This window comes from Temnothorax curvispinosus, unplaced genomic scaffold (genome assembly GCF_003070985.1).
Source record: "Temnothorax curvispinosus isolate PA1 unplaced genomic scaffold, ASM307098v1 QBEX01001754.1, whole genome shotgun sequence".
Lineage (NCBI taxonomy): Eukaryota > Metazoa > Arthropoda > Insecta > Hymenoptera > Formicidae > Temnothorax > Temnothorax curvispinosus.
The window spans coordinates 1-14,017 of record NW_020211534.1 but is presented as its reverse complement, the minus strand read 5'-3'; the positions used below and the strand labels follow the sequence as shown (position 1 = coordinate 14,017).

Here is a 14,017-nt window from a genome sequence, read left to right as displayed (position 1 = left end):
GAAACTGGGACGTATTTAAATTTCTTGTCCATCATTTTTTATGTTGCCCTAGAAATATTTTTATTACATCAATTTTTTTGTAAAGTAATACATTAATTTCGCTCATCCTTTGTAGACAAAAAAATATACGTCAACCGAAAAAAAAATAACAAAGACAAACGATCCTCAGAATCGCGAGAGCAAAGCAGCTTTGCCGTTTCAATGGCAGCGCAAATTCTCATCGAGGGCGGCCACTTAGTCGGACTGCGCCATAGGGGCCAGGCGAGGGCCCGTCGGGGGGCCCCCCGAGACACAATGAGCAATAGAAGAAACATTCTCCGGGCTTGACCTCACGCACGGAGTGTCACTTAAGTCGCACGCATACGCACGTAACTCGCGTTCACCGGCGCGGCGTGCACGTGCTGGTCACGTATGCGTGAGCGCGTACTTGCGTGCGTGTCTCTTTAAAGCGCGTTTATCGTCGCTCGTCGACAGCCCCGTCACTCCCGGTTTATTTATTTATTGTACGAGCTCCGTATGTAAGACGATAAAACGGAGCGCCGTTCGCGCGCGATAATCTTTCGCAGCGAGATTGATAAATGTCGGTGAATGATCTTCCGACGAATGAAATGATACCGAGGGGAACTGAGCTGCTTTGATTTAAGAGAGAGCGAGAGAGAAAGGGAGTATATGAAGAAAATGATATTTATTACAAAATATAAATATTGTTCGTTAAAAAAATTAAAAAAACTCTGTTAAATAAAATCTTACATTTTTTTTATCTTTCGATTTTTTAGTATGATTAAATAATCGTGAAAAGAAATCTACACAAATCCGTAATTAATTTCATTATCTTATCTCTTCCGTTAGCTATTTTTGTGTAGATATTTCAAGCTCCGGAGGGCGAGGAAAAAATATATGTGCGCAAGTGTGTTGGCGTAACAGCGCGCGGATGGGTAAGGGGCGAGATTGGCTGGAGAAAATTTAGTCATTCTTAAACGTAATTGGCTTACCGATTATTACCGTTCGAAAGTCGTTGAGTCGCCTCTCTTCTCTGGAGTCTGTGTGCCGTCCACTTTCATGCGGATTCGTGCACGAAAGACACGCTCGCGTCATTGTGAAGAACAACGGGCGTCCCGCCCTGACCATGAGGCGCACGAGTGCAACGGCGCGTAGGGTGTGCACGCAGCCGTGATGTACATTAATAGGCGCGTGTGTGCGTGTGCGTGTGTGTGTGTGCAGGTTGTGTGCCTGAGTGGACGACACACGTGCTCGCAAGTCCCTGAGCGAAAGAGACCGCTCATATTCTAACGCACACCGAGGAGCTCCCACAATCAGTACACGATCTGTCTGCGGTTTGTACACGGTGAGCCTATTAACAAAAGAATCGTCGCCTTGCCTTTAAATATACGACTTTACTTCTCCCAGATTTATGAAATGAATTTTAAAAGAATAATAACATTCGATATTTTTATAAATATAAATCGATGTGAATTGTTCGATAAAAATTAATCTCGAATTTAAATTTGTTTGAGATGGAATGAGAAATAATGTCTTGTGAACTTTAATTAACTAAAATAATATTTTCAATTAATTAAAGTTTTAAATATAACTTGCAACTCTCAGATTTTGCAATCACTCGTAATTGCAAAATCTCTGATGTTTATGTTGTATTAGGAACAATTTTATTTTCCACATATTTTTTTAGATTTATCATTTAATACAGAAAGATATACATTTTAGACAGTACGTCGTAAACAATATTAAAACATTGAATATTAATTGAAGACATAGTAGAGAGAAGCTTAATAAAATAAACATTTAGTATTAAAGAATTATAATCACAAAGTACTAAATAATAATAATTTATAATTCGATCTTTCTTATTTGGAAGTATATAAATCTATATGTATAGCTCAATATTAAAGAATAAAAATTGTTGAAAAAAAATTTGCATAAAAATACAAAAGAATTATCTCATAATTCGATCTTTCTTATTTTGAAGTATATAAATTTATGTGTAGTTCAATATTTTTTAAAAGAATAAAAATTATCAAAATAAAATTTTCAAAAAAAATATAATTTTTAATTTGAATCGGCCAGATCCAAGCCTTTCGTTCGGCGTCACCAAGTATGCACAGGTATCAAGAGAGCCGCGCACGTGTGGTGTGCACGCCGGCACACGCACACGTGTGTTACGCCTAACACACGACAACGTGAACGTGAAGCCCGAGAGTAGGGCCTTTCAGTCCATGCCGAGACTGCGCGCAGTGTAGATCCCGCGATTTCCGAAACGGAGACTCGGCCGTCGCAATTGAAGAAAGTCGGAGTCGCGCGTGATTGCGAGGATCAGTTTCGCGTCGCCGAATGCGGAGGATCGAAGGACGATCGATGACCCTGATCGATCCCGCGACGCGCTCGATCGGGGATCAACCGGCAATTTTTCCGCCTATAGAGATGCTCGCACACGTCATCGGCTTCTACTTCTACGCCGAATTGATGCGCCTGGAGTTGGAAATGACGATACAGCCGAATGAGTGCAAATTTTCTAAATTTGTTTTGTGAAAAAGAAGTTATTGAAGCTCTGTAAAAAATAGTGTCAAGGAAGAAGGAAGAATGATCATAAAAAATTGTGTGCCGGCGCTGGAAAATAATTCTACATCCGTAAAGATAGTATCTTCCTGAATTTGCATTGATTCCCATAAGATTAATTCTAAATCTGGGAAAATCATCATTCATCCAGAGGATTACTGGATTCCTTAAATGTTTCTTCTAAAGGAAAATTGTTTGGGCAAAACTTATGTCGAATTATTGCGACTGGAGTGAATGATACAACTGAACGAATGTAAGCTTTCCAAATTTGTTTCGTGAAAAAGAAGTTACTGAGGCTGTATAAACAGGAAGAAGGAAAAATCGTGAAAAACCGTGCGCTGGAAAATAATTCTACATCCGTAATAATGGTATTTTTCTGAATTTGCATTGAAGATTAATTTTAAATCTGGAAAAATAATCATTCACCCAGAGAAGAACTAGACTTTTAAAGTTTTTCTTATAAAAGAAAATTATTTGGCTCAAACTCACAGAATTTGCTCTCATAAAGGATGTTGCGTCGAGACAGGGGAGATTTAAACTTCCGATGACATTATCTGCGATGGCGGGATTTGATTCCCCACGGTCTCTGTGTGATCGATAGTGATTTGCATGAAACTCCGTGGACGCCGGCAAATGTTAATTACGCTCTTCCTATAAAGGAAGCTTTATTAAAGGAACTGTCCTCTTCCGGGATTATACCGCCTTATCGATCCTGCATTAGATTATCCTGAAACAAAGACGTTGGAACAATCACAGTGATAGTGTGAATTAAATGAATGTAGTTATGACGCGCGAAGAGAAACTTTCTAAGGATGTGTAAAAGAAGCGTCAAGAAACGTCAAGAAGTGCGAGACTTTTAATATATCCGTTTTCTCTGAAAAAAAAAAACTGAAAAGTTTTCTTGACGAGTTAATAAATTATTCTTTTCTGTTTTGTCGAGAACTTCACTTTCAACTGCGTCGCTTTTTGAAGTAATTCAGGGTTAAACAAAGTGACAAGGGTCACTCTATGTTCACTCTGTGTAAAGTATTCCAGGAATTCCCGCGAGGCGGGAATAGACCTTCCGCGTAAGACTTCGTTCCGAAAGATATCCACAGTTTCGTCGAAGTTCCTCAAGGCTCTCCTCGATCGGACAAGTTTCGTCACGTTGATATCCAGCGTCATAAAATACCTCGGAGGCGATATAAAAATTTGGTGGTGACGTTAAGAGCCGATGTCACAATCTCTCATCGTACGTTACGAGCTGACGCTAACGAAGCAGCCAATTAGGCATCTCACCGGTGCATGGTTTTACATATACAAACATATGCAAATATATATATAAGGTGGCCGAAAGAGAGTGTATCGGCGAGCGCAACGTCCGGCGCGGCGTGGCGGCGCGTGTAAAAAAAAAGGCCTCGTAAAATCGGGCGCATCCGGGCGATACGAGAAGTGAAAGTGCGTTTTGCACAAGATGACGGTAACCCCGGGATAACGGCGAACGCGACAGCCGCGGCATCATCAGTGCGTCGCAGCGACGAGCGACAGTCGCACCGCGGCGTCATTGCGACAATTTCTGCTTGAAGAGGCTGATGCGAGGCTGGATTTTAATAGCCACACGTTAATTCGTCAGACTGGAAAGTTCGTCATCGTCTTTAACGATTCATGACATCGTGACACGGTGCGCGTGAGCGCGCGCACAACGCGCGTTATGCTCCGGTTTTCTTCAAGGCCGCTGTCGAGGGTGCGCCGAGGGAACGGAAGAAGGAAGTGGGGTCCGACCCCGCGGAACTGATGTTACTTCGCGGTTGGTCTCGTCGTCTTCCGGCTGCCACGTGGACGGCTGCGGGGAAGACATGGAGACTATATTGAATTGTAATTGCAGATTGGATTACACGGTGGCTTGCACGATGGGAGATGTAATTGAATTGGTTAGAATGCGCGCGACGGAATGAGGAATTGATGCTCGGAGTTGTCCGTAATTGGCGTGACGAGGGTACACCGCGTGACAGAGATGCTTTTAAGCCGCGCTTTCTTCCTCGACAGTTTCCATGAAGATTTCATGCGTTTACGAGTTGACGTGATGGGCATTTAAGTTTTCTCATCTAGAGCGGTAGAAAATGAGCAAGAGCTGCTTATTGTCTATCATTAAATTCTTTATTAAAAAGCCGAAAGGTCTGAATGACCAACCTCCTCTTGTGTTTAACGTATTTGGACGACATTTCAGAATTTTTAAATCAATGCAGAGAGTTAATATTAATATTTAAATACCATTTAAATACTGTATGTAATAACATGAAAGAAACGATACCAAAAAAATTTCTTAGTAATATGCATAATTGCGTCTATGTTTAAAAAAAAGGAGAAAAAGAAAATACATCGCTCCGTTTCTCAACCATCGAGCCTAAAAAAAAAAATAAATAAATTTTTCTCATTCTTTACGAATGTGGTCGGTCGTGCAGGAATATCTAAAACACGAAAATTACAAAATAACGGTGAGAAAATCTCGCATTTTTGCAATTATATTGTTGTAATAAAAAAAGAGCTTTTATTAAGTGTTGATGGTTGAAATGCAATTGAGTTATCACTCTGTCGAGTCAATTTACTTTGGAGCAGCAGTAACATGTTCGAACGTTTATGATCACTACATATCAAAATGCACGAGTCATCACACGCTTGTCGTTGTTTTGCTCTCGATAATGTCATATCGTTACCGTTACACTCATCCATGCCGTGGCGCGCCTTTTCGTCAGTCCCCCGACTCGTTATCTGTGCGTAAATAGAAAGATGTCGTGCACCTCGCTCAGGGAAGAGATAAGTGTTTCCGGTCGTTAAGGCCTGACGGACGGGGAACGGAACGGTGTGTTTTTCTTCCTCGTTTTTCTTTATTTTTTTTTTTTTTTGAAGGAACGATACTCCCGGCGTTTTCGGTCGAGCGAGACTCAACGGCGCCGAACTCGACGCGACGCATTCTGAACGTTCTTTTTTTGCCTCTTTTTCAGACCTGAATCTGTGGAACAAGAGTATCAGTCAGCGCTGGCGGAAGCTGCGGCGAAGATGCTCCGTGCAGGAGTCGTCGGAGCCGCAGGAGGCGCTGATACAGGGTGGCGGGAATCACGGCGTTATACACGCGGTGAGATCGACGCCGGCCAGCAGAGAAGCCTCGCCGGCCGCGAAGAGCCTTCAAGATGGTAGCTCGCCGAAGAAACTGCTGCAAACTAGTTCCCTGAGGCTGCCAGGTGAATTTTAATTGACCCAAAACACCAAATCACCGTCGCGAAATTTAAGCGTAGTCTAGTCTTGACGTACACTGTTGAATATTAAAGGATGAAATTTAAGCCAGTTCCTGAGTTAAATAACATTTTGTTATTTTTAACTACCATGAGTGTCGAAATTTATTATTTTAACACAAAGCAGTATTATTTTAACCGCATTGGTTTAGTTAAAGTATTAAATTAACGACATATTAAGTAGGAGCAGTGGTGAGCTATAGAAATAATTAAAAATGACTCAAATTGAGTATAACTTGACACTACAAATTTAATAATGTAATATACCTCATAATGCGTTTATTAAAGTTACTTCTTTACAATTAACTAAAAGAACTATTAAAGTTAGATGTTCAAAATTGAATTTAATGTTAAAAGAATGAATATTTCTTTCGTTTCTGGTTCTCTGCGAGGCCGACTGTATTTTGCACGTGTACATACTTGATAACACAGTATGTTTGCAGGTACGACGAAGGGAATTGCCGACATCCAGCACGTGCTCCGCAGTAAGTTCAGCAAGATAAACGCCGGCATCAGGAAGCGAAAGGCGCTGAGCGTGACGGAAGTGTTCCCCCCGCAGAAGGACAATGCCTCGAATTTCTACGTGCCGAGTCCGCTCACCTCGTCTTCGAGTCAGACCTTCGAGGAGAATCGTTACGACTCGAGCGAGCCGGCGTCCCTGCCGCCGTATCCCTTTCACGATAACCTGGAGACCTTGGCGGAGAGCAGCGTCCCGAACTCACCTCACTGCAACGGCAACAGTTTCGCCTACTCCGCCCAAGACGGCTACGAGCAGAAGGACCTCTACGAGAACGTGGTGTTTTCCAGGTCCTCGCCGTCGTCCTGCTGCCCAAGAGTCCGGCCAGTTCTCCAACGCAGCAACTCGGAGAACCGCGAGGCCAGCGTGCACGATCTGCACTCTTACGAGAACGTGCGCTTTCAACGAGGAGCTGGCGCTCCGCGAGACGATCTGGCTACCGGAAGTCCGTACGCGGGTCGACACCTGGCCAGAAGTAACTCCGAGACGAGGGAGCACGCGTACGAGAACGTGCACTTTCAGAACGCGAAGATCAGGAATCAGTCGGAGCCGTCGTTCGAGGAGATACACATACCCAGAGTGACGCCCAGAAAGAGGTCCACCGATTTCAAGCTCGGCGGACAGGTGAATAATTACTCGGGCGAGGTAGCGTTGAATTCCGCCGGTGGTAAGGAGGACGCACCTGCCAGTCTAGGTACGGAGAGAAGTTCCGGCAAGAGAAACCCGAAGAGGCTCAACAGTAGAAGCGTCGCAAATATCCCCAGCTCTTCGGGCGCGAACTTGAAGACTTGGCAAGTGAGTAGATTCCAATAAAGAAAAAAAGAAAAACAATTTTTAGTTTTTACCAAAGTTTCGTAAGTTTAAATTCGAGTCAATAAAGATTTAGTAGAGAAATATAAACAACGGTATACAATTAAAATGTTAACAAAAGTATCGCCGGTTAAAAATAAAAAAGAAAGACGTAACGGAATGTAAGAAGGTCCAAGTATTTTTCGTAATAAATTCTTTACGGTTCGTTTCTAAAAGACGCTTATTTAGCCTCATGATTATTAAATTGATTATCAATTTAATTACGTGAATTATTTGGCCTTTATTTTATTGAATTATTTGGCTTGATATTGTATTTCAAGTCCGACATTATTCGGCGCGCAGTTTGCTGAGCTGAAAAAGATGTATACGCAAAAATATTAGGCACAAAGATCCAACCCAACCGTAGAAAGTATTTCTATTATTGTGTTATAAAAATAAAATATTTCTTGGCGTAGTATTATTACGGTCTATAGCACGCGTAAATTTTTCTGCGGCTTGAATGCAATGCGATTTTCCTTTCAGGGTACTCAAGACGCGGACGAGGGTCTGAATACCGATTCGGAGCTTGAAGATATTGACGAGGCCGCTGAAGGGGAGGAGTCACGTTTTTGTACCTTGCCAAGACCTGGTAAGGGGAGCGCATCCTTTACGATACTGACCGCCAGATTTCTTAAGGGTCCCGGTCACAAGGGACTCGGCTTCAGTATCGTCGGCGGTACCGACAGTCCTCGCGGAAATATGGGGATCTATGTAAAAACTGTCTTCCCTAATGGTCAAGCTGCTGACTTAGGCACTGTTAAAGAAGGTAAAGCCGTATCCAATAAGTTAATTCAGTATTTAAACCTTTTTTTGAAATAAGAATCAATTTTCATTTAAGATGAGATTATCTCTTCTAGATAATCTTTCCTCGGCTTCTTTCTCTAGATGTTTTTTTTTTTTTAATAATGTCTAAAATAATTTTTATCCAAGCGATTATTTGCAAAAGCAAATTTCAAACATTATTTTATAGATTATAGTTATTTTTGACTTTCAAATAAAATGTAAATATAGTTCAAAATTACTAGTTAAGGGATTACGCTTGTGTGATAATCGTTAAAGATTGCTCTGCAATAGTTTTTATTGTATTATAATATTTATTGTTATATCATTATATTTCCAATTAAGATATGTATTTCACAAAATTCGCTGTATCTTCGCAGGGGACGAAATTTTGTCAATAAATTCGAAACCTCTTCACGGTATGACCCACGCCGAGGCGATCGCCGAATTCAAGTCCGTGAAGGCCGGGGATGTTGTTTTACATGTGGGACGTCGCGTGAACAAGAAGAAGAAAGAAACCTTGAGCCTGGCGCCGGTTAATCCTTCCGTTCCGAGGCAACCCGTCACGTGAATTCGTCTAAAGAACGTCGCAACGACGAAGGATTTTTCCGTTTGCTAAAGTTTCATGAATCCGATCTTTCGTCCTGCAAAAAATCCATAATATAGCAATATCAATAATTATTGCTGGCAATAATACGCGAAAGATCGAGACAGACTGTGGTACGATTTACTTTGTTCTCTTAAGGGTTCGTGAGACGAATTGCGTCAAACTTGTATCTCAAACTTTAATTTTGCCTCTAGCTTCTGTATATCTTTTCATTAAAAACGAGATAAAATTGCGAATGCAAAATTTCATACAATTAGAACGATTTAAAACGTCAAATTTTTGTATAAGTGTTTAAAATAATTTATTAATTTAATGATTGAATATATATATATTAAAAAACGGAAATTTATGCTTTCTAGCGACATTTTCCATAACTTTCTTTTTTGTGTTGTTTTAGTCACGAAAATCGGGCCGAAAGTTGCAACTAAATTCGATTACTTCTCCACATAGTTTGATTGTATGTTCTACGTTAAATGCAGCAAATGCGTTGAGGAAATGCAGCTGAAAAATGTGAATTTACGTTTGTTTCACGACTTCAGGATTAGATTTAAGGGCGGGATGATAAAGTTATTTGCGCGTATTTGCGACTGCGGTAAGTTTTGACGAAATTATGAAGAGATTCACTGACTCAGGTTCATATACATATTCGATATAAGGATCTTGAGTCAGGAAAACAAAACGCGCTTACAATCACGATTTCCGTTATATTTTCTCGATATATAGGGATTGTGAAAAACTGACGATGCTCTTTTGATATATCACAAGAGAGCGAAGAGAAGCAAAGTCTCACTTTCAATTGACATAATCAAACGGTGAAGCGAACACTGTCGAATCAAAACGCGTTTTAACACATTTACTTCCACGATGGTCACTGATGACCAACATTTAGCTTTCCGTTTACGTTTTGTCATGAGCGACAGTCGAATAAATATATTATATTATATTTTGTGTGCAATTTAATAAATTGAGTGTTTTATTATTTTTTTAATATAAAATATATAAAAATATATATAAAATAATCCAATTGGCGTGAACGGAAAGCCATAGAAAAAATTTCTAGATACAGTACTATTAGGATCAAAATAGTGCCAATCATATTTAATATTGAAAGAAGAATATTTTAATCTTAAATAGAGGAATTCTTTCTAAATCTAGAATAATTCTAAGGAAATTAGAAGGATAGCATCAAGATTATTTTATTCTAAATTTAAGAATTCCTCTATTTAAGATTAAAATATTCTTCTTTCAATACTAAATATGATTGGCCCTATTTCGATCTTAATAGTATTATATCTAGAAATTTTTTCTGTGGGTGCAGCTAAAATACACTTTGGAGGTGAATGTGTTAATTGAACGACCGATCTACTCGGTGCCCGCTATATTAAACATTAATATTTATCGATAAACTCATAATCATCGTCTAACGTTATCTATTAGAGACATCGATGTAACGGAGGATCATTGAAGCTTTCGATTAAATCGCATTTTCTCACGTTTACTTATACATGAATATGGAAAATAGACGAATTAAACGTGCTGAGCAAAATTCGGCTATTTATAAAACGGAACTTACCGAATACAACGCAACGAAGTCCTCCAGTTAGCAATTAACAGACGATTTATTTTTATAAAGCGAAAATGTACCGCGCGATTTTTGTACAGTTAATGACGAACAAAGTGACGTTTATTAACGTAGCTTTATGCCGAATCAACGAAGCGAACGGAATCGATCGTGTATCAATTGTACGACAGATATTTATCTCTAATGGCCGAGTGATACGTCATAGAAATATAAAAATCTGACTTCGTCCGAGGGAAATGCAAGGATAACTAAAAGTGGCAAAAGAACGGTGAAATTTTTGTCTAATTTTTTGTCGGATCTCTTATTAAATATAATCTAGGTAGAATAACAGCAATAAACTTACTTTTTTACATCCGATATTGTTAATAATATTAAATATTATCTTATAATTGTATTAATAATAATTTTTATAATATTAATAATTTATTATATGAATTTATACTAATATTTGAGGAACATTTTGCCATTGTTATCTATATCCTGAAATTTTCTTTATGCAGACCCGTGCAATTAGGCACACGATAGGAAACCCAAAGCCCGAACTTTATCGCAAAGTCGTTATTTTTTAACCGTAGACTAACGAAGATCGTCCAAAGATAAAGCCCAAAAAATATTTTTACTACAAAGACGAGAACACGCATAGAGAAAGCGCATATCTATATATTATACATATACATATAGTATATATATATTATATTTTGATCGAGCGAGAGAACGCATTTACTTTAAGAAGAAGCAACATTATTATAGTATCTAGTCGATTTGTAATATTTTCGTTTTTGAGAGCCCATTCTATAGTCACAACGACGAGAGAAAAAAGAGAGAAGAAATTTTTTATATATGAATGCATATATATACAGATATATACACGGTGATAAACACACACGATTATATATTTCTTATATCCATTTTCCAAGGTGTAACGAATCGTATAATCGATCGGTAGATTAAATGATTAGGACTTAGGATCGCCTCGCTAATTCGACAAAGGTAATGTATGCTCCGCACAATAAAACATTTTTAATTAAATTTTATAAAGCATTAATTTCGCGAACGTCCCCCCACCTCTTCCATTTATTAAGTTTTATATAATAAATAAATAATACGAGAGAAACTAAATAATAATAGTTTCTTCTTGGCGAACGAAATGTATATAATCTCTATTAATAAAGCTCACATGCGTGAAAATTATGAAGGAATATAATCAACTAGAGATTCACATTACGGCTAAGAGGAAGGAATAGATACAAAAGGCAAGTGACTTGAGTTTTCAAGCTAAATGTATCGGTGCGGCGCTTATTGTCTGTCGTCCGTTAAAAATTTCTAGTTTCGAGCAATAATGAATGTCGGCGAGAATGCGTTGAAAGGGAAAAAAGCGGGGGTTATTTGATGGATTCCTAGCGGGGTAGCACAATTTCTATTTCTAGAATATCTTCAACAACCTTCTAAATATATTATCCGGATAACTTTGACGATTTTTTGAAGATTTCGGACGATGCGAAATCTAGCTAACTCTCGCCTCGGAATATTTCTTTATCACAACTTTATTTTTTCACGATCTTTCAAGCATCTGGAAAGATGCGTAATAAAAAAACATCCGCAATTGCTTGATTATAATGTAATATAAATTATTAAAATATTAGTTAAAATATTTTATTTGTTAAATTATTACATTTATTAATTGTATTTGTTAAAATAATTTATTTATGTGGCATTTTGCATATAAGATATAAAACGATAGTAAATTGAAACTGCTCGAAATGCATTTGTTCTTTCTGAAACGGCAAAATACATTTTCAAAATTTTTTTAAAAATAATTTTTTATAAATTAATAAGTACTAGTATAAGTATTAATAAATAACATTTATATATACATCGATTTCGGGTACTATTTTACAAAAGGAGATTTTTTGAATATCCTTGAATGAGTAGCTAGTAGGTTAGAAAACCGTAAACAATATAAATAAATATTTTGCCGTATAAATATTGAAAAAATGTTGAAAAAATGATGAAAAAATATTGAAAAATATTGAATAAACACGTTTATTTCATGCGCTAAGAATATTATAGGCTACGTACTTAATATTTTGCAAAATTGCATTCTGAATAATTTAGACTATACTTGTAGCACACAGAGTACTATTGAAATGCAAAGAAAGTAATAGTTAATTAATTCTAACAAGAAAACGGAATTATTAGATGATTTTATTTTGACGCTTTCAAGAAGTTTAGATAAGACAATTAGATTTAAACACGAAGTCTTGATCACTGTTTGTTATTATTCTTTGTCCTTTATTTTGCTTGATGTATACCGGCGATTCCAAGTTTCTATGTTAGTCTGACAGAGCATCACACATAAAGGCAACTCTCGGTTGAACGTTGGAATCATCTTTCTTCTTTTATTCGTCTTGACAACTTATGTAACTTTTAAGGTCGATTCAGACACAGCCGTGCCGTATCCGTATCGTGTACGGAACAAAAACATCAGACAAGGATACCTATTGTCTCCATTTTTGTCTAATGTTGTCTCCATCCTTGTTTAATGTTAACGATACGGATACGGTACGGGTACGGCACGGCTGTGTCTGAATCGACCCTTAATCATAAATTATTTTCATTTTACTATCGCATTGGCAAATTATGACTTTGATTTTACCGTTTATACAGTGGGCACTAAGTAGAGGTTTATTTTTGCCGTCACCGATTACAATTCTTCGGAAATTAATGTTAAATTTGGGAACTTTATTTTTCACGCTTTCTAATGACGAAAATTGTCACAACATTCTATTGACTCTTGACTGAATTTCATTGTCACTTACATATATTATGTTGTATTAATTATTAATTATTATGCTTACGCAATTCAGTTAAGTCCGACGATTAATCATAGCTGTTTTATCTAACTTTTACGTATTGACGTATTGCGTTCGATTATTACTCCATTTTATGTATATTATCAAATTATTATAAAATAACTAGTAAATATCAAATTATTTTATTATTGTTCGTCATCTTCTCAATTTTATTTATTTTGTGACATATAAGTTCTTTTGCTTTCTGAAAAAACTAAGTAAGTCGAAACATAAAAACTATTTGTATTTATATTTTAGATTATTATAATAAAATCGTTTTTGTTGGTTTAAACTAGGTATGTATAGCATCCTTTGTTTTGCTTGAAATTTAACGGTTTGATTTTCACTTTAGCTTTGCTTTTATCGATCGTAAAGTTTTTTTTTACTGTATATTCAACATGTCATCTATGTAAATAATAAATAGAGACCGGATCGCGGTGCCGTTTTCTCTATTCCAAGCGCGTGCTAGCAGTCGTGAGAAGGAGTACCCTCTACACCGCGCCGCGCCGATCTAGCGGTGTAGCGTAGCAAATATATATATTCATTTATTTATGTAATTATTCTCACGGCGCTTGATGGCCGCTAGCACACCTTTGAAGTGAGAGGAATGGCACCGCAATCCGGTCTCTAATAATAAATAATCTTTGGAGAAGAATATCGAAAATTCATATTTTGACAGAAGTATCGAAAATTTATATTTTGCTTGCAATTTAATTTTCAGTACTATTATCACCTTGAACACAATTTTGAGGATATAAGGAGAAATTAACAATAATTTTAAATATTTTGAATTTATACACATAAAAAGAAAATTAAATATATTTTGCACTTTTAACAAATCGCAGAGATAAGGTAAAAATATTCCAATAGATGACCTGAGTAAATTTTATACGGAATTTGAAGCATTAAAATGAAAATGCAATACACTGCTTTTTGTAAATTCAAAGCTCATATCAACGTATTATAAATAATAATATTTCTATATTAATA

General features: G+C 37.4%; 1 protein-coding gene across 3 annotated transcripts in view; it reads left to right on the top strand.

Annotated features, from left to right (window-relative positions):
* The window catches only part of LOC112468114, a 35,309-nt gene extending 24,105 nt beyond the window's left edge, over nucleotides 1–11,204 (top strand). For all 3 annotated transcript variants that reach the window (XM_025037164.1, XM_025037157.1, XM_025037174.1), the window contains 4 exons: nucleotides 5,553–5,789; nucleotides 6,284–7,152; nucleotides 7,690–7,972; nucleotides 8,367–11,204. In XM_025037164.1, coding sequence (XP_024892932.1) covers nucleotides 5,553–5,789; nucleotides 6,284–7,152; nucleotides 7,690–7,972; nucleotides 8,367–8,557 — 1,580 coding nt within the window. In that variant the 3' untranslated portion in view covers nucleotides 8,558–11,204. The remainder of the gene's footprint in view (nucleotides 1–5,552; nucleotides 5,790–6,283; nucleotides 7,153–7,689; nucleotides 7,973–8,366) is intronic.
* The last annotated feature ends 2,813 nt before the right edge of the window (nucleotides 11,205–14,017 follow it).